The following is a 26,118-nucleotide window of genomic DNA, read 5'->3' on the forward strand; positions in this document are numbered from 1 at the left end:
GGTGACTGTACAGAAATTATTTATGTGATAAATCCAAAAGGCACCAACACCACAAATGTGGTCAGAAGGTTCAGTTCAGTGACTCGCAAGCAGTTATGCTACAGCTACTTGTCAAAGTGGACACACCTCTAATAATGGGTGACTTGGCGTTACGGAAAATCCAGTTGTCCCTGTAGGGCACTCTGTAAATTTCTTGATCGCTGTGATGATGCGTTTGAAATGCCAAAAACGACAACAACCAGCTAATCTAAGGAGACTACATATGAGTAATCCATGACCAGCTGTGACAGTAGAATAAGATTACGTTTAAAATGGACTGACGTGCTATCTCAGTAAGAAACCATAAATAACTACACACAACACATCATGTTTTTTGTGGCTTAAAGCAAAGAAATATCGACCAGTATATCAGATTTTTTAATCACCAGGCATCAGCATTGGTCCTATAATAGATTGGCTCTGTCGCTACCAATCATTTTAACACAGTAGTTTACAGTGATATACTCACTCTTGGAATCAGCCTCAAGTGACCATTCAAAGAATTGCATGTATCCATAAATCTGCAAATTCTGTGTGATGTAGCATAACTTAAGCAGCAAGGAAGGTGATAAGTAAATAGCATTAGCAGACAATTGAAGTTCTTTTTAAGCATACTTTATTGCTAGCATCTCCCTTTTACCATAAAACAATCAATCAGGCATACAAAAATCCCACTGGCAAGACTTTGCCCACACCTGACCTCGTTAGTCCCTACCATTGAAACAAAATAGGTCAAACCAAATAATACAATTCTAAACAAAGAACAGGAATAAAGTCATGCATGAAACTGACAAACTCATTTACTCAACTAAATGGTTTTTAAAGTAAAACACTGCATACAATATAACTCAAAAGGCTACTTTAAAGAAAACAAACAGTACTATACAAAATGAAAAACCCTCCATTTGGTTACACCCAGTGATGCAATCATTGACCTCATGACCCTATATAAACAGGAAGTAGTGGGCGGCCCTTCCCATACACCTGTCTCACATATAGGACCTGAATGCACAACATGGACACCATGGTAAGTATAACCAAAGAAACATAATTTAACAGACATGTGCCTGTAAACAGAAGAAAATTCAGATGATCTGATGGTTAGTAGTGTTTGCTTTAAAACACATGCATGGATGTAAAGGATGTAACTACTGCTACCACAAACAAAACCCAGGATAGTGTGTGTTAAGAGAAGTTACACCAGCAATGTCTAAATTAAAGCATTATGGCTGACTGTAAAAATAACAGAACACAAAATAACAATATATGCAAGTGACAAATGGCAAATTAATTCTGTCCTAGCCACTTTGTCACACTCTGACAGAAGTTAGTTTTCGTGTGTGTGTGTGTGTGTGTGTGTGTGTGTGTGTGTGTGTGTGTGTGTGTTTTTAAGTGTTCTGTTGGTGCTGCGTCATTGCATTGATGCTTTTTTTTTTTTTTTTATGCTGTGCTATTCTTTCTGTAAATCACTCGACATCCGCAGTAAGAAAATATTTCCATCCAAAAAAAGCTGCCCACATCAAGTCGTCTTCACTTTTTTTTTGTGTGTGCGTGTGTGTATTGTCTTTGTTCCCGAGCAGCTATTCTCAAGCTAAATTTGACTCCGTAATGACAAAAATGACAAGAAGAGGTAGGAGATGTAATTAAACCCAGCAAGCACAGCAAAAGATGTGAGGAAACGAAGCGAGTGCTGACCTCGAGAATATCGCTTAAATTCACACAATCTGTTGTGTGTTGTGCCACTGACTGATCACCTGACCGCTCGGCACCCACAGGTCTTCTTTGCAGAGGATGTGGGCTCCAACAAGGGCGCCATCATCGGCCTGATGGTCGGAGGCGTCGTCATAGCAACCGTGATCGTCATCACCCTGGTGATGCTGAGAAAGAAACAGTACACCTCCATCCACCACGGAGTCATCGAGGTGAGAAACAGCTGACCCGCGCGTTCGTCGGTGTGGCGTGTGAGGAGGATGCTGTGCATGCACTGGCGCTTTTAAGCCATTTGTGCAGCACCACGTAGAAACAAAGTATCCAGATTTTTGTGTCGCTGATAAAGGCTTTAAAATGTGCTGCACGAATGCTAAGCTGTGCAAAAAAATTAGTTTTAATTATATCTGCTTGGTAAATATAATTGGATTAAAGCCTGTTACCGATTAATTTCCTGCTTTTCTTTTTTTAATTATCTGTGTTTATCATTTCAGAACTTTCATTAGATGTTTAATTAAAAAAAATACGATAGCCAGCGCAGCCTGGTTACTCTTAATGTTTTCCCAGAAGCAGTAAAAAGGTCTTAAAATGTAAATTGTGTTTACATTACGCCACAGGACCTATTTTGCTTGTAACCTCCCTCCCCTTCTGTCTCCCCCACCCCTTGGCTCTCCTCCAGGTGGATGCTGCCGTCACCCCCGAGGAGCGCCACCTGTCAAAGATGCAGCAGAATGGTTACGAGAACCCAACCTACAAGTTCTTCGAGCAGATGCAGAACTGAGGAGGATATCACATGTACACATACGTAAACACACACAAAAAAACAACAACAAATGCACACAAACCATTCTCATCCCACACATCGTCACCTCCCCTTACCTTCCCTCCTCTTCCCTTCCCCAGCCCTCCCTTCAACCAAAAGACGGATCTTTAAGTGACTGAAATAGTCAGTTACGAGCACAAGGAGCGACTGTAGCATGGGTCTTTTTTTTTTTTTTTTTCTTTCTCTTCTCTCTCTCTTTTTTTCTTACACTGCGGCCAAGCCACTCTGCACCAAGTTTGTTCACTTTACTGGAGCAAGACGCCTTTTTAATTAAAGGAAGGAGTTTTTATACGTTGCTCCATCAGGGCCTGCTGATGTATGGAGGGGAAAGAAAAACCTTAAAACAAGCAAAGCCCCTGCCCGGTGCATGGAAACAAACCCGTTCTCTTGGGGAAGACGAGCACACGTTCGCTCTCTCTCAACACTGATTCAGGGCCAGTGTGTAGTTGGGTTTATTATGTTTATTTTTAGGCTCGGGTCGCTTTTAGGTGTGGACTTTGTAAGCAGATCCGACCGCTGATCAGTAGGGTGTTTAGACGCATGCTGGCCACGGCCTTTGTTATTAAAATAATTTAAAAAATTGTTGCATGCAGAATCATCAGAATCGAGCAGTTTCCTCTGAATCGTTTTTGTTTTTGCGTATTCGTAATGATTATATGATTTTGGAAATATAGCAGCACCATGATTTTTACGAGGCCCAGTGTTTTCCTCGCCTACTGCACCACTACTGCACACTCTCTACAGTCTACACTGGAGTATAAATGAGCCTCCTCTCCCTCCCTACTCCTTGGATCCTTCCCTTCCTCCCTCCCTTCATCCTCTCCCTTAATTTTTTTGTTTTTTTTGTTTTGTGCATTCATACAACAGCTGGGCTGTGTTAAGTCACACAAGGCTCTTAAGGATATCTGAAGATGCTGATTCTGATGATGATGGTGAATATGTTGATGATTATGACGACGGTAGTAATCATGTATTCTGAATGAGCTGTTTTTATTTTAAAGTTGTTTTTTTTCTCTCTTTATCGTTTTCCAGTTTTGTTTTTCAAAAAAGACCGAAAACGGAGGAAAAAAAAAAAAGATGTAAAGTCCTTTTTTTAAATTACGTGTAATGTTACAGAAGTAATTCTGAAGTCTTAGCTGTTCCTATGTAGTGCATGACAACAATGACAACAGGATTTGGAAGTTTCAAGAAAATAAAAAGGGGGGAAAAAACAAAACACCACCACATGGAGATCTTACAGCTGCTCTCTCTCGAGATCATTTCTCACTTATAGATTGTCATTCTAGCAAGATTGTACATTTAGTATGTTCTCGTGATCACGTGACTTTAAAAACAATGATGAAAAATATATATAAATCTAGATGAACGGGCTCTGCTTTGATATCATGTAAAGAAAAAAAACACATTTAAAAGATATGTTTTTGTTTTTTGTTTGTTTTTTTTCCTCCTCCTTCTTTTGCCGTTTAAGTGTGATCCTCATACATATATATATATATATATTTTTTTTTTAATCCTGCTACTTTCCAGAAGCTGCAGGAGAGGGAGCCGGCTTCATCTCTGTATATTATTCTCGTTCACTGAAGTATATTGTGTTAAATGCTTCGGAAATCACTCCTCTTGGTTTCTTGATCATTTCATGCTAGGTTTTTTTTAATAAGGGCATCGTATGTCAGTTAGAGTGTATGTTGTTTGGGGAAGGCGGGGGGTGGGGGTGAAGGCGGGGAAACACGTGAGGAGTCTGTTATGGAGGTTAAGATCATCTCGGCGTGTACGTGTTTTCATTTTTAGTCTGGTGGTTCATCCAGTTGTAAGCCGACGCAGTCTCTTTTGTTTGGTTTTGTTTTTTCTTCTGCGGATAGAACAGGTGGAGTTCTGAGAAGAGGAGGTGGTGGAGGTAGAGAGGAAATGACTTGCAGTTCCGGTTGGATAGCCAGGCAGGCAGTCTGTGTGTGTGTGTGTGTGTGTGTATATATAATGGATTTTCACCCCCCCCACCTCGGCACCTCCCTCCTCTTTCGACTTCCCTTTCCTTCAGGCATGCTGCTCACCTCTCTGCCATCATCTCACACTTGACTCCTGAAAGGCAGCGTTGATGATGATGATGATGATGATGATGATGATGGGATTTACCATCAAGAGCTGACGGCAAATCCGGGGGCTTGGGGTGGGGGGGCAAAGCAGCGATCCAATGTTGGTCAGAGGTAGGCAAGAAGCCCCTGTTCAGCATTATCAGGTCAGCTCATGCTTGACGGGTGGTCACCGTGTTAGCACTGTGTGGAAGGAGACTCACTGTGGCCTCTCGCTGAGATCCGTGAGGAAATGGCGAGTAGAACATGTAGATATGGGGGCTGCAGAGGGATGAGTGTGTGTGCTTTTCAGAGGGTGCTCATTAGAAGCCCAACAGAGGGCAGTAGAGTAGAAGAGGAAGCAGGATTATCTTTCTTTTACTTTTTTTTTTTTTTTTTTTTTTCCTGTGGGTTATCTTATTGGTTTTGTTTTCCACTGTGTAATATTGTGCAGGCCATTTGCATTGACTGGGAAAATGCTTTCTACACTGTATTCCATAATAAAGTTTTGAATGTACATATAAGTGCTGTGTCTCTGTGATGTTTCTACTATTAATGCTCAAAAACAGGCATAAGCATCCAGTTTAATTCTAATAATTCACATTTGTCTGTTTTTAAATATCAAAAGAGTGGCCCCACTACAAGGACATTTTTTCTTATCTTGGGTAAGGAGGCCAAAGGTCATTCTCAGACAGAAAACAGCAGAGTGGAGCTGACAGGGATTCAGAGTGTTGCTCCGGCGTGGGTCTTAACTTCCAGACGCAGCTGAACCCAGGTCATCTTGTTAAAGGTTAACTGGAACACAGGCAGTGTTTGAACAGGACCTGATCCTCACTGTGAGAAGGCAACAATTAAACTGCATATCTATGGGTTTTATTTTGGCTACTTTGTGACTTTCTGGCAAATGTAACTCTGTAAATGAGCGGAGTCAAAACTAAACACTAAAAAGTCAGGGAAAACAAGTTTTTAAAATAAAATTGCCAAGTTGGCCATGGGACAAGCCAAGATGTCACAGTGAGTGATAGACCGTACTGGGCCAAAGTCTTGAGTCATCCATCACTTCTTTATATTTTGCTTCCAAGGAGGCAGACGTTCTAATTTTAACTCCTCCATTTAAAAGTAATTCACTGTTTACTGACCACTTTCACCATTTTTTTCCGCTTTGTTTAGTGAACACATTCAATTCAACTCTTCACTCACTTTTCACTTTCATGCTTTTGTTGAGCTATTTCAAATGTTACTGCGTACTTTGAGCAAAGCATTTAAATTAAAACCACACTATCATTTTCCGCTTCTAGTTCATAATTTCAGTTAGCTTAAACACGTCAAGATGGCTAACAATTTTGACTGTTTACCCCCACCCTTTTTACCTTAATACTTTTGCCAACTAGACTACAAAGTCTTGAGCCACCCCTCGTTTCTTTGTTTTGCTTCCAATGAGCCAACCTTTCTTTTGTTTTGTTGTTTTGATGACCTTCTATGAAACATTCAAGCATAAAGAAGGCATTTAACTCAAGGTATGAACCAATTTTGTGTTGACACATAAAAGACAACTTTGCAAAAATACTATTTTAAATTGGATCTTGAGACACTTTGCCAGCAGCCTCTTACAAAAGCAAATCACCGGTTCCATTTCTTTGGTTAAATCCATGATAACAGCCTAACAGGCATAAAATTATATTTTTTGACCAACAATGTGATTCCCAAAGAGCATTACCAGAATGTGGCTATGTCACATGGGTGCAATGTTCTTAAAAAATCTGAGGAAACTGGACAAGTGGAAGACAAAAGAAGAAGCAGTAGCCTCAATAATTATCTAAGCAGTACCTATCAAAATGGAAAAATATCAGAGAGCTTTGGCCCTTCATTTGGTCCACCTAATGTTCACTGAAGCTTTATTAGAATTTTTTTCACTGGGACGGGGCTGCAGGAAGCATTTAAGAAAATCTAGGCTAAATTAGTAAAGAACTGGACAGTGCATAGTCTGATGGGTGACATCAAAAGGTATTTTTGTTCAATTTTGCCGTTGTACAGTGAGGCATGTGCCAACCACATGGAGGCTTTGTCATGGTTTGGTGCTGAATTCAACTAGTGCATTGGAGAGCTTGTCAATACTGACAGAACAATTCATCATTATTACCAGTGAAAGACTGACAGCGCTTCTTTACATGACATGCATGACAGTGACCAACAATGCCAATGCAATAAAAACAGACCTAAAAAGACAAGACGCACAATGAACACTATCAGTCATGGTCAGAGCTCAACATTATTGAAGCATTGGATCATTTGACCCAAGCAGAAAAGTGCAGAATCCAAAAAAAATTGAAGTCCTCATAAGCTGTGAGAATTATCCCTGAAGCCTACTTAAAGACATGAGAAGAAAGATGCCAGAGAGAGCTCAGACTGTGATGAAGAATAAAACTGATTATAACTATTTCCAGTTTTTACAGCAAGATTTGAAGACAGTAGGGTGCTCAGATCCTATAACACAAAGTTACAGTGAAGGTGGAATTCGGCAAGAAGTAAACTAACAAGAGAAATGCATTAATGTGATAAAATGAACATCTTTCCACGGCCAATTAGAAGGCCATAGTAGAGATTTTCAATAGAAAGAGTCATTTACAACCATGTCACTTTAATTTAGCAAGAAAAAATGCTTCTGTTAGTCATTTTAAGTCAAACTTCGTTGACCTCTTTCGACTGTAATTTGAGATCAAACTGAGCGTGCGCAGTCCTGCGCATATAGAGTTAATGCGTGACGTTCGCGAACGCCTCCTGTCAACAACGAACTCCCACAATTCACCGCGGTCCTTCACATTTGGCTCTGTTGCTCTGGGTGTCAAATCCAAGGTGAGTACGGTGTCTTAAAAAGAAAAGCTATCAAACATTTAACTTCACCTCTTCTGTCACGACGCTCTGCGTACACAGATACGTGCACGGTGGTGCGTTTGGTGAGAGCGGTGGTGTAACACACCGCGGTACATCAAACCGTATAAAAATGTCCGAACGCTCCCTAGTGTCAGCTAAAGCTAGCTTAGCATGTTAGCATAAGCCGCTGTTTTGTCATTTGAATGAAGGAAACGTCAAGTGTTGACCAGCAAGCAGCAACTCAGTAAAGCCGATCTAACATCTTGTAGTTATAGTAACTCTGTTTCTATAGACTGGGTGTTTGGGTTAGTAGCAAACTGAGTGTGCTAGTTAGCTATGCTCTGCCTTTGACGTGAACTAGCTAATGCTAAAGGCAGCTAGTGGTACTGATTGATAGGGAATTAGTAAAAGATAGCAAACATGTCCATGTGAAAGCGGAATTAAAGACTTTAACACGCAGAAAAAAAAATGCGTTTATCACTTATTGAGGGGTGTAATTTCAAGCCCTCAGAGTACTTTGTACCAGCACATTTCGTCCAAAATCAGTTTAAATGTCACCCAAACTCGACGCTTTGGCTCCTTCAGATGGCTCTGCACCGGTTATTCCAGCTGTCCTCCGTGCTGCGCTCTGCCGTGAGCCTGACCCTGCGCAGGAACATCGGCATCTCTGCTGTCCTCTTCCAGCGGGCCAAGGAGCTCGACCCCGTCCAGAAACTGTTCCTGGACAAGATCCGTGACTACAACAGCAAGGCCAAGTGAGTTGGTGATACCTCCAGCCACTGACAGACAAGTTTGAATAAAGTTTAGCAAACAGACTTCCAGCTCAGAGGTCAGCCGTTGGCAAAACATTAACTTTAAATGTCCTTTGGGTGCGCTCTGGCATGCACTTCACTAACATCTGTTCAAACAGCATCTCCTCCTCTTGCTGCAATCGTGCTCAGAATGTTGAACATTTTTTTTTGATGCCTTTGCTCTCCCAGGACTGCTGGTGGCATTGTGGATGCAGGTCCAGCTTATCAGAAGAATCTGGGTGAAGAAGTAATCAAACTGCAGAGACTATATGGAGGAGGAGACCTCAACAAGTTCCCTGAATTCAAATTCACAGGTCTGTTTGGGCTCATGGGCTCAGCAAGTGCAGTTTGCTGAATAGTCTTTAATACTGTAGTTACAGTTTAGGTAAAAATATTTATCACTAAAGGTTTCCTTGCCACAAGGGGTCGCCACAGTGGGTAGGTCCCACAGCACTTCATTTCAAAGGGGATTTGTGTCTCTGGAGTTGAACCAGCGACCTTTCGCTTACCACTACAGCACTGGAGGCACTAAGCCTGTAAAAATGTTTTGATTTGTTTCTTTCCAGTTTAAATGAATCTTTGGGTTACTGACATAATGCGGTCGTTCTTGTTTTGTGTTATTTAAGCAAATGCCTAAAACGTGTTATTTTATGGTTAAAACTGTGCCTTTTGTTACTGATTATCGAGAAGGCGCAGGACTACAGTGACAATGGCATGTGCTTATTATGCCACAGTTGTTCCCTTCATAAATATTTATGCCTTTGCTACAGAGGAGGCAGTCTGTGATTTGAGTCTTGGGTCTATAAATAGCGTAGATGTTGTCATCAAACACAGCCAGATGACTTGCTTGAAATTGGGTCAGAAAGATTTTATTTTTTAACTTCAATGTGTTTTTGATGAAGCTAATAGTAGCCACTTTTTGTATATTTCTATACCTTTATTTTTATTTTTGTTTTAGATGTCAGAATAATCACTAATATTGCAGTGCAGGAGGAAGTGATTCACATTTTTTTCCATCTTGTCTATTTTTTTGCAGAGCCGAAGTTTGACGAGGGCGCCAAGTGAATGATGTGCATGTTGTGTATCTCCTACCTGTCACAAAATATGTTGTATTTAATAAAAAAGATAGTGGACTGAACTACGAGATCTTTGTGACTCTATAAATATGTTGTGATTGAGGCTGTGTAGTAAAATCTGGACCTAAAAATCTGAATGACTAATTTCCAGACACTCGCCCTCAAACCATGAATTTGTGCCAGGAAATGAGGGCTGCTTAGGAACTTGTATAACTAGGCCTGCACATTTTCTGCATGTCTATAAATCTGTCCCCGGGCTACTATTAAAAGACTAAAGATGTCAACATTATTTACTTTTTCCTTTGGAGCTGAAAAATGTTTAATAGCAGTTTCCCTCAAATAACCGTTTGTCGGATTGGACAAATGCAAACAAGCTCAGAACTCGAAGGAGGTTTGATTAGAAATACTGAAAGACATCCAGCTGCAGTGACACTCCCAGAACATATGGTGAGGCACAGTTAATTTAATTTTTTAATTTATATGTAGATATCCAAAAAGCAGCAAGCCAAATGTTGGCTGACCTAGATGCAAACTGGCTGTCAATCTGCACCGTTCTTGAGCGTTCCCCGTTATGACAAGGTCAGCGATGCATTTAAGCCTTTCCGTGATGAATGTTTTGAAACCCCAAAATAGCATCAGAAAGGGCAAGTTTCTGTCTGACCTGGTGCCTAAATTTTTTAGACTGTGCAGCCAGCCTTTAAAGCTGCGCTCAGAAAATGTACCAACATCTACCGCTGTGATTTCAAGCAGTGCACGACTTCATTAAACACACTGAAAAGAAATAGAAGTGCATGTAGTCATGGCTGTGGGTTAAAAATGTTGCTGTTTATTCTGTTAGAGGGGGAGAAAAGCAACTCTGGAAATATTTAGTTAACCTGTCTGGGAGGGAACAGGTCTGCTGGGAGATTATCACTTGAAAGATTAATGTAAAGTCTTGCCGACCGAGGCCGCTGCACTTCACTGTAGCCATCTATGGGAATACAGCAGAGACTGTGAGCATTATAAGAGATGATGCAGTTAGTTTGACGAATAAAGCAATAATGCAACTACCAGTTTTCCACATTGATAAATCTGCAGTCCACTTAATTAGATTTACACGTTCTTGTCACTTTAAGTAGAAGTCATGAATAATTCCTCTTGTCAGGTTGATGCTTGTGCTGACTGCAGCGGTGGGAGAAGTGCTGTTACTCTGAAAACTACTCAAACACATCCATATCTATATTAATGTAACACCTGAGTGTTGCGGCTGGTAAAGGCAGGCAGGGATGATAAAAACACAAGCTAATGTAAAAATGGTGAAAAAGCGAGTGACGTTTGGTTCTGATCAAACATGGATATAAAAAGTGGCAGCAAATGCTTAAGGACTTTGAGATGATGCTTTAGTAGGTAGCTGGTTACTACAGTGTACAAACATGGGGTTTGCATCAGTAACTGGCTTTGGAAGTGCAAGTTAATGGTTGTTTACAGGATTTTATAGGCAGCGCAGAAAATCAATACAGCGTAGTATCACAATATTTTGCCTGATGATATCGTATCGGTAAAGGAACACCAAATATTGGTCTTTTATTAAGTCAATCAGCACCACCGTAAAGTTATAACATTAGCTGAGCAAACTGCTAAACCATCCAACACTGGATGCACTTAGCTCGACAAAGCTACCTGAGCTAGCTAGCAGCTCAGTCACAGGAATAAAGCCAGGACAGCAACCTCCTTACATCTACAAAAGAAGAAAAACTCAGTGGCTTTTGTTGTTTACTCATGCCCACTTGTGATTGCAAAGTGTGGAGATCGGAAAGTGTACTGAGCACAAATGTGAAAGTTAAAGGTGAATTTCTGTCCATGTAGACGGCACCAGATGTGTAATTTCCAGTGATTTATCACAGGAAGTTGCTGTACCATCAGAAACAGATTGTATGTAATTGCAAACTTCACCCCATTCAATCTCAGACTGATAGCAGACTGCCTTACAGGCAGGTTTTAGTGACAGTGTTATGCTTGAAAATCTCATTTTGTTGCCAACCCCCCCAACATGTGATATAACTTGACGTAATTTGTGGTTTTGAAAAACATGCCACCTCTAGTGTATAGGCAGCTACTTCTCGTGTTGCATTCTTTCCACCATTGGAAACACGGTAATAACAAACATGGGCTTGAGTAGAAAAAACTTTATTACTGATACACTATTCAAATAAAACTCTGAAGTCATTCACACAGCCTAAAAACAGACACTCCATTTGATAATCAGTGGCACAGAAATATAAAGACATATAAAGAAAAAAGTAAGGCAAATTTTTTTTTACAAAAAAAGAACTGTGATCCATAGATAAATATGACAGACAGACAAATTAAAAAGGCACAAGGTATATAGTATATATGTATATTTATAAAAAAGACCATGCAGGCACATCAGGATGGAATGGGGTTGTCCTCAGCGTTATTGTTAAGTGGCTTCTTGTTCTTACTAAGATCACGAGTGGTCCCAGTGTCGAAGACGAAATACTGACTGAGGTAAGCTGTAGTTTTATTGAAAACAACTGAGATGCTTCCCTTATGGCTTTAAGGAGAATTCCCTGTCATGATTCAATTTTTTAAAGACAAGAAATCTATCAAATTAAACATCAGTCTTTGGTAAAAAATAAAAATTGAGTAATTAAAGCAGTAAGCCTTAGAAATTTATACTGAGAAAAAAAAAGATCAATTGCAAATTCAACATCTGACCACCAGGGGGAAGCAGAGTACCATGAAACTGTACTTAATCCCATAATAGCAGGAGACATCAATGTAAGAGGCGAATACACAGCAAAGCCAGAGTAAAGAAGCCTTGCAGATTTTCTTGACATCAACCATCCGGAAGGATTGGCAGAGGAATAAAGATTGAAATTAGCACGTATTGGAAGATCAAGAGCTCGTTCTGAGTCCGAAACAAAATCAGAATCCAGTGTTGGCACCTTATCACCTTTTTTTTCTTTTTGTTTTGCTTTTGGAGAAGAAGACCAGCTTCTCAGAGCATGAACGACTGTGTGTGTTTAAAATCCTGGGGCTGAGAAGAGGGACACAAAACAAGTATTAATGTTTGCTAAATAAACTGACGATTTAAATTAAAAAGCACACACACACACACACATCAAACATCCGGTAAGTGCGAACTGCTACATTTAGGCAAAGTGAGAGGGAAAGAAGCAAACCTGAAAACAAACACTTACTTCTTGGGGTGGAGGGATGTAGTTGACATTGGACCTGGAAGACAGAAACATGGTAAGAACACCTGACAGCTCTAACCTGAGTTATATCTCGCCTGTATTAATAATGCACGTGGCAAACACAGGTAGGAAGAACAGTCAGAGCGAGCTCGTCATTAGGCAGCACTGGAACAAAGTGGAGAGCAAAGTGTAAGGAAAGTGCTGCAGTTTGTCGCAGGAGGGCTTGTGTATGTGCATTTGGAGAATGAGAGACCTTTTTAAATCAATCAAGATGTGCAGACTTTAATTGCTCTAACAATAATTTGTTAATTATTTAGGAGTTACAGCCATTTCTATAGACTGCTGTGGTATACAGGGGCGGGATTATGAAAACCGTGGTGATGATCAGAGCTTTAAATGTGCCTGTAAGCAGATACGATTCGGAGAGAGTCGGGGTAATGCTTTTCTCATTTCCGATCTTTACACCAAGCTAACATCTCCTGTTTGAATAAACAGCTATGAGAGTGCTATTGATCTCCTTTCAACATGACAAGCTCGATGTTAAAAAACAGCTCCCTGAATTTCTTTCTTCCACATTTACAGTCATTTTAAATAGTGCAAAAGAGGGATTTGCACATTGAAAAGTTGCAATTTAATTGTTTTTTTTTAAATATATAATATATGTATGAAAATTAATCCTGTGGAGCTTTAACAGAGTGATTATCCAGATGTCTGACAATTAAAAACAATAAACAACTTGCATGTATGAGTTTTACTTATATTGGCTTCATTGACATTTAATGCTTAAAATTCTATCGGGCAATTTACCTCACCTCGGAGATGTAGAGATCTTAAAAACTCGTGTATCAAATATGACACACTCGGTGTTACAGGATTAAGCAATCAAGGCTGAATGATGGTCAGAGCGCTGCCCTTTTGTCTGCCACGAGTTCAACGCTCAGTGAAAGTTGCAGCTTCAAAAAATCAGGTTGAAAATTAAAAATGTCTATATTTACGTTTCTTTGGGTTGTGAATGCAGATAAATTGGTGCCAATTTGAGACCTCATCAAAACTGTTGAAATTTTTACTTCTTGCTTCCGTTTATGATGTTTGACCTCATTTCCTCCCCTAAATGGTTCATTACACAAACTCACTGGCAAATGAAAACCAAATTTTTGTTCACAGGAAAATCAGTTTTCGACCAGAATCTGCGAACATCTTGAATCAGAGAAGACTTTAATGTAGTTTAATGTGATTTAAATGTAACAATTATGTGTTCAATCTGAAACTAAAAGCCGAAGAACCTGTGTTTTTCCAGATGAGGGAACTTTTAGTGCATACATCCAACTGTAGGTGTGTTTTCACCATTCAAAACAAAAAAGTTCACATAGTCAACTTTGACTTGTAAGTACGTTTGACATACTCATTTTCTTTAACTGTAAATAATGTGGAATTGATCAGAGATGCTGTAAAACGCCATTTATGAACACTGGAATCATTCATCGTGAACTGTTTGCATCTGCAGAGATGTGCAAAGGTCCTTTTGTTCAGCAACAGTATTGTGTTGCAGCGGCACGCGGTGTTAAAAGTCTAAGTGATCGCGTTAGCGGAGCTGTGAACTGTTGTGTAATGCATTTGGCTTGCTGAGTGTCTGGCACATCAACCTCTATGGCTTTAATTATAGTCTCGAAATCACCTCCAAAAATAAGTCTTTTGGAAGTGATCCTCTTCTAAGAAATTAAAACTATTTCACAGGGAAAAAATAAAAATATCAATAACCCATAACTTAGCCAGTAAATTTAAAGTTGTAGCCAAAAAGATGTTCAGCTTTAAATGAAGACAGGAAACAAGTAGCTTGGCTCTCTGTGAGCAAAAGAAATCTTCTTACCGGCACCTCTAAAGCTCAGTAATTAACACGTTATCTCGTTTGTTTAATCCAAACACAAACAGCCAAAACAACATATGGTTTTAATGGTGGGTCAGGTTCTGCGGTTCCTCCAAAGTCTCGCTGTCTGCGAAGCAGTTACGTCTGTTTATTTTATTTCCTAATGTGCCACACTCACATGTCCTCAGCTCTGTGCAGGGTTTGGCTGCTGATGTGGGCTGCACCATGACACTGGGAGATCCAAAATGACCTGCGGGGGGTCAGGGCATGGGCTTTAACAAGAAGCATGCCCTCGTGGACTCGTACTGCACACCATGCTTTGGAGTGTGAGTATTAGTGTGAAGTCATCCGTAAAGATGTGCAGCTTAACTGTTGGTTTGGAAAGCTGGAACATTTGTAACCTAAATCTGTCAACCTCCACATTTGATTTCTATTCCATGCATTTAGCTCTCTGTTAAATTTACCCCACAGGATTGTGCATTCAGATTTATACCTGGAAAGCCAAAAGATACCACAATTAACATGCACAGGCGCCCAACCAATTATGTCTCTGGAACTGCTGGTTGGACAACAATGACATTCACTCATATGCTTAGGTTTAGTCAGGCATGTTGAATCATAGTGGATTCTGTCATTCTGCAACAAAACAAGCAAAGAAATGACCCTGACCAGTGTTTTATGGTCATTTGTGTGTAGTTTTTAGCAATGCCAGACCTCTAAACTCTCATCTTTGGAATAATATTACTAGTAGTAGAAGTCCTAATAGTCCATCTAATATTTGAGCAATGACCTGAATTCCAACAGACGTTGGAAACCCAAATGAAAAAGTAAGAATCAAAATAGGCAGAACTAATATGTTCAAGCCCACTTTTAAATTACATAGAGAAGTAAACCAAGATGTTCAAGCTTATTTGAGCACACTTTACGAATGACATTTCATAAACCAGCAAGCATGCAGCCAATCACATGCAGCAATCCAACACCGCAGTATTAAAAAGCTCAAACTGTGTGACTGCCTTTTGTTTGAGCAATGCATTTAATAGCTGGAGTTACCCAAGGCTCCAGTTTAGGCCCCTTTAAAGGCACAGTGTGTAAAATCTCACCACTAGGTGACAGTAGACTGCAGATTACAGGCAATTGATTTCTGTTTTCTTACCCTCCTAACATTAGCTAATATCTAATAAGCTGAGAGTAAGTAATTGTGACAATATCGGGAATAAATAAGCCTGTTCATGAAGTGCCAGTCACGTTAACTCTTTCCTTCACGTTTTCACTTCTTTGGTGTGGGAGACCTCTTCTCAGATGATTAAACATAGGTATGATCATTCATATTTAAGTCTGAAGTTGTACACATGAATTAAAATTCAAATCAAGTTTAAATTTGGATTGAACTGATTTAATAACAAACTACTGCTAAATGCAGAAAAAAGCTTGTCTTGCTAGAATGGTAGACTAACTAAAAACACAAGGAATCAAAAACATAAGCAAAGCTTGCGGCATGTGAATGCCATGAGTTCTCTTCTCCATCATTAGTGGACTACACGTGGTCAGGCAATGTCCATTTCAGCCACTGTAATTAGGATGGAGGAGAACATGGTGGCTTCCACTAACTGTGCTCTATGCTTTCTATCAAACACTGAAACACTGACGACTGCAGCTGAGAGCAACTTGGGGTTCAGTATCAAGGATATTTAGGATCGAAGCACCAACCTTCCAATCAGTTCCTGCTTTACCTCCTTAACTCCACAAACTAAACACCAAAGAATGCATATTTATGTGTACAGCTGACTGTACCTTTAAAGACCTGTATTATATCTAGTTCCTTACTACAACTAGAGCTGGGCGATATAAGATTTTTTCATATCACGATATGTTTTTTTCCATTTCAGGCGATAACGATATCTATCACGATATAAGCCAAATAACTATATTTGTAAGATTTAAATGTGCCGTTGCTCACAAGTAAAATGTGAAATAATCAGCAGCTTGTTTTTATTTAAATATTTATTTCCCATAATAAGTTCAACAGGGTAGATGTACTTAAGGAACATGAGACTTTTTCAGATAAATAAAGGCAAATATTGCAAACTACACAAAAGGCAGCCGCTAAAGCGTTTAAGTTTCAAAATAGAACAAACGAAACAGACTAAATTGTCAATTCCACTTAGAAACAAAATATTAATTCTAAAAATAAATCTTAGTTTGTTTTACAGAAGAACAGACAAAACTGACTAACTTTTGTCAATATCAAATAAACTGAGAACTAAAAGGAAATTCTCAATCTCTCCTTGTTGTATAGTTTAGCTTTTCAAACAGTTTTAACAGTTACTTTAGTCTGACAAAAGCCGAATGACGAATTAGCGCTTCCAGTCAGAGACTGAGGCTACGTCCACACGTACACGGGTATTTTTGAAAACGGAGATTTTCCGTTTTCGTTTTAAAAAATAATCCCGTCCACACGTAAAGGCAGAAATGAAGGAAAACGCTGCTATGAACATGCCAAAGCAGCAGGTGGAGCTAGATTCCTAACCGTGCAGAAATGTTGGCCAATCAGAAGTCTAGAAGCCTCGGTGGGAAAAAGTAAACAAAGCTGCGGCATAGAAGCAGAACCGAGTCGTATGCGTGGAGGGACAGTAACTGTGTGTATATGTAAGCATTTAAACACTGCAGAGAGTAGAATTAACAGTAACAGTATTGTAGAAATTCATTTCACAGAAACAATAACGTGGCGCACAGTGTGACGTCAAAAAATGCGCACATCTTTGACGCTGCGTTTTCTCCGTTTTTCTAGTCCACACGTAAATGCAAAAACGGAGTTTTCAAAAATATCCACCCTGGCCGGAGTTTTTAAAAATCTTCGTTTTCAGTGACCAAAAACGCCGCTTACGTGTGGACGAAAGGTGCAAACACATAGAAAAAATCTGCGTTTTCAAAAATACCCGGGTACGTGTGGGTATTGAGCATGCACCAGTTTATTGTATTTCCAGACTTGCTTTCGGCACAATTTACAGTGCGCGCAACTCTGTTTTTTGTCAGACTTGAAATAGCCGAAATACCTTCACACTACGGAACTTCTCTGGCTCTTCCGTTCGACAATCTCTCCGGCATTGGAACCATCATCTGTTTTCTCTTCGGTAACCTTCGGTCACGCTCGGTTGATTTTTCTAGTCGGCACACTCATTTCCTTCATTACCCGGGCGGTACGGTGGCTGGCTGCTTCCCAAACAAATACACATGTGCGGCTTGGCACTTGTGCTGTACGTAACAAGTCACGTGACGTGACGCTGCGGCTGTGATTGGTTCGGCTCTGCGCTACTTAATTTGGATTGGCTGTTCTTTTTTTTTTTTTTTTTTTTAAGAGGACGAGAGCGGCGAGGTCTATCGCGATAGTTTAATTTTTCTATCGAGAAAAAGTTATATCGCGGTACATATCGTTATCGTTCTATCGCCCAGCTCTAACTACAACCGATCATTTCAAGTATTCACCATACACTGTGAAATCACTAGTGCCTCATTTGAAATAAAAGAAGTAAACTGTTTCCTTCTTCTTTGGCTAATATTTTCCAACAGGATCTTAAGTGAGCAACTAAATGTGACCGCAGCTACGCTTTTTAGTATCCTAAAAAAAAAAGCCAGAACAGTCCGAACTGTGCTTCATTCAACCAACATTCATCTACGACGACTGAAAACACATCCGCTGTCAGTCCTCAGCATGAAATAACATTCATCCATCTAACCAGGTGCCCGAGGGACCATTTTTCTCTTAGATGCCACAATCTAGATCTGCATCGCCGCTCAGTAAATTTGTACCCACTATCGGTGCATCAGAAATCATGTCGCATTGTCTTTGATTCTTTGTGAAGAAGCCTGTTCTATAAATAGGAAGTTGACACTGACAACTCCAGTTAGCTCAGCAGGATAAGCATCAGACTTTAACCCAGACAAAGAGCTTTCGCATCAGCTTTAAGGAGAGCTCTACGCTGACTCCCCATCAAACTCCAAGCAGTAACAAGCCAGTAATCAAATAACATAAAGTCAGGCGAGTCAGACCTGGGATACGAGGCCATGCATTTATGTCTCTGTGTCTTCTGGAACCTCTTTACACCCACTCTGGTGTGTTTGGAGGGCAGTGTCTGTAAGACGGGTGTAAGCGCCTTCAGCTATGCCACACTCTCATTCTTCAATATCCAAATAATCCTTTTCAAATTACCCGTCCAATCAGTTTAATTGCCTATAATTCCTTCTACTGCCAATATTTTCCTTCTTGCTGATTAACAGCCTGTAATTATTCCATAATTATGTAGCACTGATTGTTTCCCCCACAGCCCTGTTTTGAGGAGGGAGGAGGCGGGTGGAGTGGTCATCTGTCTGGCTGTATTTTGACATGAATTCAACATTAGTACATCTGCTTGGAAGTGGAAATCAATTCTAAAAAAAAAAAAAATCAATCAAAATAATAGCAAAAAAACTTTTTCCCAGGGTTTTGCATCTGTTGCCGCCAATCAAATGACCCAGTGAGTTGAAAAGCAGGCACTGCTGCATCTCAAATGAAAACACACACTCACACACAGCCACAGCTGTCACTCCATACAGTCCTGACTCAGCACACAGATGCAGACAGGCCGGCTAAGTGCAACAACAATCCACCCCTCCCCACCGCCTCCCCTCGACTTCAGCGTGTAAGATATTAGCTTGTGTTTGTTCACATCAATGTTAATTTAATCACAAAGCTCTTACCTTCCTCTGTGTCCTGCTGATGAATGAGCCGGGACCGTGGAAGAGAAAACAGAGTCAATGTCATTCTTTTTTTGGCGGGAATTGAAAACAGTTTCTATATTAATTGGTGCACTGTGGAGTGGTTATCGGACTGCCAAGACAGCCACACAAACTCACGGCTGAAGAAGCCGTTCCTCTGTAACAGGAAACCGCCGCATCCACAGATGAGCACGGCCAGGAAGACCCCCAACACTGTTGCCACTATCGCTGTGATGTTGACGTCCTCTGGAAGTGTGAATGAAGACTGAATTATGAGCTGTTTACTCGCTAATTTATTGAAGCAGCGAGACACAAGATAAATCAGGAAGCAGCAAATAAAGCAAAGTAATCTCCTAAAGTGGGAAGCTGTACTGCAGCGTTCCTATAATTTAATAAAGTCCACTTAATATGCTTTTCTTTTTGTCATATATATACAGTTACAATGATGAACGCTCATCTTAAACAAGTAATGCCTGTGAGCCACAAGCTCAGGTCACACACTGCTGTAAATGCTCTGTTTTAGACAGGCTTCTCCTCTCGTGGCTCTGTGTGATGTCACTGAGAGCAGCAACCCCTAATATGGCCATCTGTGATTGCAAAAGCTCCACCCACCTGCTGTTAAAACATTAATGAGCCAATGGGAAGCAAGTGGGAGGAGCTAGTTTCAGACAGATGGACTGCACCAGGCTCAGTGTAAAATAAACTACTTTTTAAAATCAAGCACAGCTGCTCCTGCACAGTCCAAGAATAAAAAATATGGAGCTGAAAATGAGCATAACAGGTCTACTTAAAGTGCTTAAATGGTAGTGTGCATTAACGTAGAGCACATTACATGATTTATTAACAAGCCCAGCACTTATTTTCATCAACAGCGTCGTTTTATATTTTGTAATTTGGCCCACACTGGCCACAGGATCTCTTCAAACTGTAGGCTAGGCTATAAATGTGTCCAGACTTTAGAAGCAGGATGGAATGAACTTAGTGGGCTTTTCCTCTCCACTGCATCCTTGATTTTGTCTGGTGCTGAAAGGTGTGGGGGATGAGGCGGGATTTAGTGTGGAAACGCACACACACACCTATCGTCATATGCTTGGCCTCGCACATCTTGGGTAGTCCCACTCCGTTGGATGCCAGGCAACTGTATCGGCCAGTGTCCTCTTTGGCTACAGATTTAAACTCCTGTGGAAGAGAAAAACCAACCAACAAACCTCTATTATTAGAAAGAGCACGCTTTAAAGTGAAGTGTCTTCTGTCCTGACGTGTCCTTGAGGAAGAATCAGGAATGCTACCTTGTATCAAACCGAAGAGCAACTCAGCAGAAGCATCTTTATGCTTACACGATACTACAGTGTGCAACATTTGCCTGGTTTTCTTTATCTGCATGCACACACACTTATTTGTCTCACCAGAACTCCTGTGCGCGAGTTGATTAGATAGGTTGCGTTGGCATGACGGGGCGGGTTCATTGGCTGGTTGTCCTTGTACCAGGAGTAAGTGGCAGGTGGGATGCTGTGCTGGTCCCTGCAACTCAGCTGTACCACTGAGCCAGTCACTGCTGAGCTGGGGATTTCACAGAGTGGGGTTTGAGGCGGCACTAAAAGAACGGGCAGAAAAATCACACCAATGTAAGCCAAAAAACATTCCCATCTTTAAAATAGTCTGAATGTTCTTATTACAGCAGATTCCCATCTCAGTCAGTGGTACCTAGGACTTTAAGCGTTACATTGGTCTCGCCCAGGTTGACAGAGTCTTTAGGAGCACTGATCTCACAGCGGTACTCTCCAGCATCCTCCTGGGTCACTTTTTTCAGCGTCACTGTCGCTCCTTCAATGGTCGCCCGGCCCTCAAAGGGACCTGAGAGAAAGAATAGAAGGTCAGAAGTGGAAATGTCTTCCATGGCTGTGGGCTACAGCCACTGCATGTTATAATCTACGGTCTGCAATACTGCCACCCAAAATTTAATAACCAGTAGCAATTGAACAATTGCAGCATGAGTAAAATAATCTACTATTAAATGTTTTCTTTTTTTTAACCACTGCTATAATTTGGAGACATTTTGAGTCGCTGTAAACCCAACACTGAGGATTTCTTATACTGTCATGCAGCTGGACTTTTGTAGACATTACCCAATGGAGGTGTATGTGAAAACGCAAATGTCCAAGTCTGATCAGACAGCCACGGAGTGCATGTTTGTGTGTGGGTAATAATCTGGTACAGCTATCGAGTGGCTGTCCTGTGTCCAGCCTGTTGTACGCTCTACTTCATCGTCAGGAGTTTGTGTGTATCACTGGTAAAGGTGGGTGGATCGATCTAAATATCGATACCGATACTACCGATATTTTGGTTGGATGGTCTTAGAGCAGGGTGTCCGACTCCAGGCCTCAAGGGCCGGTGTCCTGCAGGTTTTAGATGTGTCCTTGACGCAACACAGCTGATTTAAATGGCTAAATGACCTCCTCAACATGTCTTAAAGTTCTCCGCAGGCCTGGTAATGAACTAATGATTTGATTCAGTTGTATTGACCCAGGGTGAGATCTAAAACCTGCAGGACACCGGCCCTCGAGGCCTGGAGTTGAACACCCCTGTCTTAGAGACATGCTAGCATGATAAGATTGATGCTTTGTTTTTATCTGCTAGGTTCAGTATGTTATATTTTTTTTAATGAAAGACAATGTACCTCATACCTTTTTGTGTTTGACTGTCACATCTATTTTATTTATAGCCTGTAGCACATTTAAACAACAGAAGTGGACCCAACGTGCTATAGAGACAGACACGGTTACATTTCCGGTCTCCCAAAAAAAAAAAGTTTCAAAATACACGAAAAGCTGAAATTAGCTGGAAAGTAAAAATCACAATGATTTAGTAGTTATCTAAATTTACTGCAAAAAATAACATTAAAATGTATTAAAATAATTTGCAAATTGATGAGGATTCATCTCATAAACGATCAAACACTGCTCTTCCCTACATAAGCTGCTTTCAAGCATTGGTATCTGTAACACTGGTCCTATATTTACTTGGTATTCGCACTGCACTAATAAATGGCTTTAGTTACAGGGATTTCATCAGGTTAGGTTTTTAGCCAAGACAAGAAATCCTTCTGTATTCACTATGAAACTTACACAAATCAACTTTTAAGAATTTAGAAAACTATTATGCATTTTCTCCAATGATGTAGCACTGTGCAAGTGTTGGATAACCCTTCATTCCTTTACATTTCCTTCCATGGAGCCACACTTTCTTGTAAGCCTTTAAAGTTGTTTTGAACAGTACATCTTCAGGCTTTCTGAAGGTCTTTCAAAGTTTTTATTTGGCTGCTTTTTCACTCATTTTCAATCCAGTGCTTGTACCTGACCATTCTCAGAAGAAGGATTTATGTGTGTGTGTGTGTGTGTGTGTGTGTGTGTTAACCCACTTAATGCCGACTTATTCAAGAGTGAAAAAAGTACCTAACTTGAGAGATGAACCAGTGTTGTGTCTACACATAACAGACAACTTGGGCGCTTTGTTACTAGCAGCCTCATTTGTTCCCATTTCTTTAGTTTAATCTATGAAAAATTCTATTTGATTCGATATTTGGTTTAAATCATTGTCAGTATATACAGAGGAGGTCAGGGGAAAGGTACGACAGTGTCTACAGCCATCTGGTTTGTGGCTGCATGTCAGCCAGTGGTGCTCGGGATCTTGCAAAAATTGATTGAATTATGAATGGAGGAAAGCACCATCAGTTTTTGATTCATGATGCAATACCATCTGGAAAGCATCTTATTGGCAACAGCTTCATTTTTCAGCATGACAGTTATTCCAAACACACGTCAATGCAGTAAAAGCATATCTGGATAGAAAAACACACAATGGAGCACTATGAGTCATGGATTGGCCTCCCTAGAGCTCAGACCACAACATTACTGAAGCAGTGTGGAAGCATGTTGACAGAGAACAGAACAAAGGGCAGAAACATCCAAAGCTCTTCTTTGGATGTCCTTCAAGAAGCCTGGAGAATAATTCCTGAAGACTTCTTAGAGACATGACAAGAAAGCTGCCAAAGAGTGTGATGGAGAATAAAGGTGGCCATACCAAATATTGACCAAATATTAGCTTGTTGTCTCCCTAAGAAACTGGTTCCCAACAACCTTTTTGTGACCTTTGGTGTTCAAATGTATCCAGTATTTACTTTCAATATTATTCATACATACCTTTTAGCTACTACACCTAAACATTACCAGTGGTTAGCTAAACATTTCAACTGTTTATCCATACTTTAAGTTACTAGCTTAACAGTTAATCAATATGGTTAGCCAACATTTTAAAAGCTAGGAATACGTTTTAGCTAGCCACTGTTTTACGTGTTTATCTATTATGTTAAGCTAATTTGTTTATTAGTAATATTAGATAATACTTTCATATAGTAGCCATACTTTCAGTAATCTATTTGAACTTCCTCTTGATTTTTGGACCATTATATATATATATATATATATATATATATATATATATATATATATATATATATATATATATATATATATATATATATATATATATGTATATATATATATGTATATATATATATATATATACACATATATATATATACATACACATATATACATACACATATATATACATATATATATATATGTATATACATACACATATATATACATATATATATATATATATATATATACATACACATATATATACATATATATATATATATATATATATATATATATATATATATATATACATACATATATATATATATATATATATATATATATATATATATATATATATATATACATATATACATATATATATATATATATATATATATATATATATATATATATATATACATACATATATATATATATATATATATATATATATATATATATATATATATATATATATATATATTTTTTTTTTTTTTTTTTTTTTTTTTTTTTTTTTAATTTATTTACTTATTTATTCATTTTTAATCCTTCCTGGGTTCTTTTTGGTGTGCTCCCCCCACACAATTTGTTAACTTTACCACCACTTGGTTGTTCAATTGAAACAGTTAAACTGACATTTCCACATATATGTCCCGGTTACATCAAGTACTCCTGGTTGGGGAATCCCCTCTACCTAAGGGGCTGGGGAATTTTTCTTAAAACAGTAAACTATAACATGATATCTCAGCTGAAATTAAAATAATAAATTTTACAATCCGCAGTCGTGCAGTTTACATAACTCCATATCAAAAAGCTGTTATCTCAGAGAGATAAGGACGACTTCCATGGCAAGGCTTGTCATGAATTCACAAGATATAGCAGCAATTTCTAAGAAGCAGCCTCACATTATGAACACAGTAACTATTCATAGCACCTTTAAAACTAACTTCAGCCGTAAAGCAGCCAATGAAGAGGCAGCGATGGGTCAAAGGCATTTCAAAGCCTTGACATATTTGAGAAAACTGTCAGGCTAACTGCACCGCCTTTAAAAACGACTGGCCCGGGTGAAAGCTGCTGGGATTCATTATTTATTTCGCCCATTAAATTCAAATCCTAAAACATAAAGATGAGAGATCAAGGACAAGAGACACATAGACTGTGAAATATCTCACCCGTACCCAAGTGTTTTGTTTTTTGTGGGGGGGGGGGGTTTGTGTGGCACACCCTATCCAGCTGGTACTGCAAGCTGATTACAACAAATGTCCTGTTTGTTCACCGAGAAGATGGAGAGCGACGGGATGCTTTCTCACCTCGAAACTTTCCACCAAAGAACACAAAGGAGACGTCTTTCCCCTTCTTCTTCCATTCGATGCGCGGTTGCTGGTCTTTCTCTGTATAGAATATGCAGGACAGCACTGCATCTAAAGAGGGAGTGTGACCAATGAGATATTTATTCCACAGCAGCAAAGGATCAGTGGCATTTTTAACTGCTTGGGCTATTTATAGCCTTATGATTTATTTTGACAGAGAGAATCAGATAGAAGCTTGGTTAGAAAAAACAAACCAAAAAAGACCAAAACGTGGAAGCGGCCCACAGGAGGGCTGCTTTATTTCCCCGCCTCACCTTTGTGCTCCTCTACCTCCACTTTATGTCTGTTGGTCGTCACTGTGACAGGAACAGAGGGGGAACCTGGTGAAAGAGGAGGAGAGGGGAGGGAGAGTGGGAGATAAAACGAGAGGTGAGAGCAGTTCAGAATGCAATATCACTCATCATCCATTAGGGGGCAAGGTGAATTGGGTAAAGTGCTCCACATTGCCCGCTAACTGCAAGAGGAGAATACTTAATGGCCGTCTCTGGTGTCTTGCTCCACTGTCTGAGGTAAAGACGTCAGTCGTCTTTCTCCAGGATATCTGGAGTTAAGGACGGGATTACTCCCTCCGTCGATTTAATCCCGCGGGGTTAAGGAGCAGCCTGCTGTATGTTTAGATAGAAAGAGTCACCAGTCATTACATTGGGGAGGGGGGGGCTGGGTCAGATTAACCTGATGTATGGTAGGCATTAGCTTCTACCTATGTTTGGGTTTCCCTGATATCAGTGTGTCATTGACACAGGAAGAGGAAGCAGCTGTGTTTCCTGCGTGCTGATTGGTTTAAGGGGAGGATTACTGTCTGGTCGTCCTGTGATTAATTAGAGGTTAAGGATGGGTGAAGGACGTATGATGGAGAAGCAGTTCGGAATCGTGAAGGCAGGAACAGGAAAAGCACTAAAACACACAGAGAGTCTAACTTCAGCCTGAAAAAGGTTTTCAGACTGAAGGCTGCACAGCTGGGAAATCACAGAATAAATGTTGAATGGGCCTCTGGGGTACTGGGGAACATTATGGCTTTCAAAACTTCTAAAAAACTTATAATTTGGCTAAAAGAGAATTTCTTCTTCATACGTTCTTGAAAGCTCATTAACTTCCCTCGCCCTTGCAA

The 26,118-nt window shown here is 39.9% G+C and overlaps 3 protein-coding genes across 5 annotated transcripts in view; 2 read left to right on the forward strand and 1 right to left on the reverse strand.

Moving 5' to 3' along the window:
• Positions 1-3,601, forward strand: part of appa (amyloid beta (A4) precursor protein a) — a 36,643-nt gene extending 33,042 nt beyond the window's left edge. For both annotated transcript variants that reach the window (XM_026157783.1, XM_026157784.1), the window contains 2 exons: positions 1,815-1,961; positions 2,426-3,601. In XM_026157783.1, the coding sequence (XP_026013568.1) occupies positions 1,815-1,961; positions 2,426-2,527 (249 nt within the window). In that variant the 3' untranslated portion in view covers positions 2,528-3,601. The remainder of the gene's footprint in view (positions 1-1,814; positions 1,962-2,425) is intronic.
• Positions 3,602-7,374: 3,773 nt separating this feature from the next.
• Positions 7,375-9,435, forward strand: atp5pf (ATP synthase peripheral stalk subunit F6). The gene is made up of 4 exons (XM_026158615.1): positions 7,375-7,488; positions 8,092-8,261; positions 8,487-8,611; positions 9,334-9,435. Exons 1-4 carry the CDS (start codon positions 7,390-7,392, stop codon positions 9,360-9,362), a joined length of 423 nt encoding a protein of 140 aa, XP_026014400.1. The 5' UTR covers positions 7,375-7,389; the 3' UTR covers positions 9,363-9,435.
• Positions 9,436-11,523: 2,088 nt separating this feature from the next.
• Positions 11,524-26,118, reverse strand: part of jam2a (junctional adhesion molecule 2a) — a 20,690-nt gene continuing 6,095 nt past the window's right edge. The window contains exons 2-10 of one of the 2 annotated variants that reach the window (XM_026158613.1): positions 25,265-25,330; positions 24,951-25,061; positions 20,897-21,046; positions 20,599-20,786; positions 20,269-20,371; positions 19,331-19,438; positions 19,175-19,190; positions 12,577-12,610; positions 11,524-12,413 (exon numbers count right to left, since the gene is read on the reverse strand). In XM_026158613.1, the coding sequence (XP_026014398.1) occupies positions 12,375-12,413; positions 12,577-12,610; positions 19,175-19,190; positions 19,331-19,438; positions 20,269-20,371; positions 20,599-20,786; positions 20,897-21,046; positions 24,951-25,061; positions 25,265-25,330 (815 nt within the window). In that variant the 3' untranslated portion in view covers positions 11,524-12,374. The remainder of the gene's footprint in view (positions 12,414-12,576; positions 12,611-19,174; positions 19,191-19,330; positions 19,439-20,268; positions 20,372-20,598; positions 20,787-20,896; positions 21,047-24,950; positions 25,062-25,264; positions 25,331-26,118) is intronic. The other variant, XM_026158614.1, reaches the window with a different exon arrangement.

Source organism: Astatotilapia calliptera, chromosome 23 (assembly GCF_900246225.1).
Source record: "Astatotilapia calliptera chromosome 23, fAstCal1.2, whole genome shotgun sequence".
Taxonomy (NCBI): Eukaryota; Metazoa; Chordata; class Actinopteri; order Cichliformes; family Cichlidae; genus Astatotilapia; species Astatotilapia calliptera.

Coding starts and splice junctions, on each gene's coding strand:
- atp5pf (XM_026158615.1), top strand. CDS start 7,390: ATGCGTGACGTTCGCGAACGCCTCCTGTCAACAACGAACTCCCACAAT. Junction 7,489..8,091: donor CTCTGGGTGTCAAATCCAAG/GTGAGTACGGTG, acceptor TGGCTCCTTCAG/ATGGCTCTGCACCGGTTATT. Junction 8,612..9,333: donor CCCTGAATTCAAATTCACAG/GTCTGTTTGGGC, acceptor ATTTTTTTGCAG/AGCCGAAGTTTGACGAGGGC.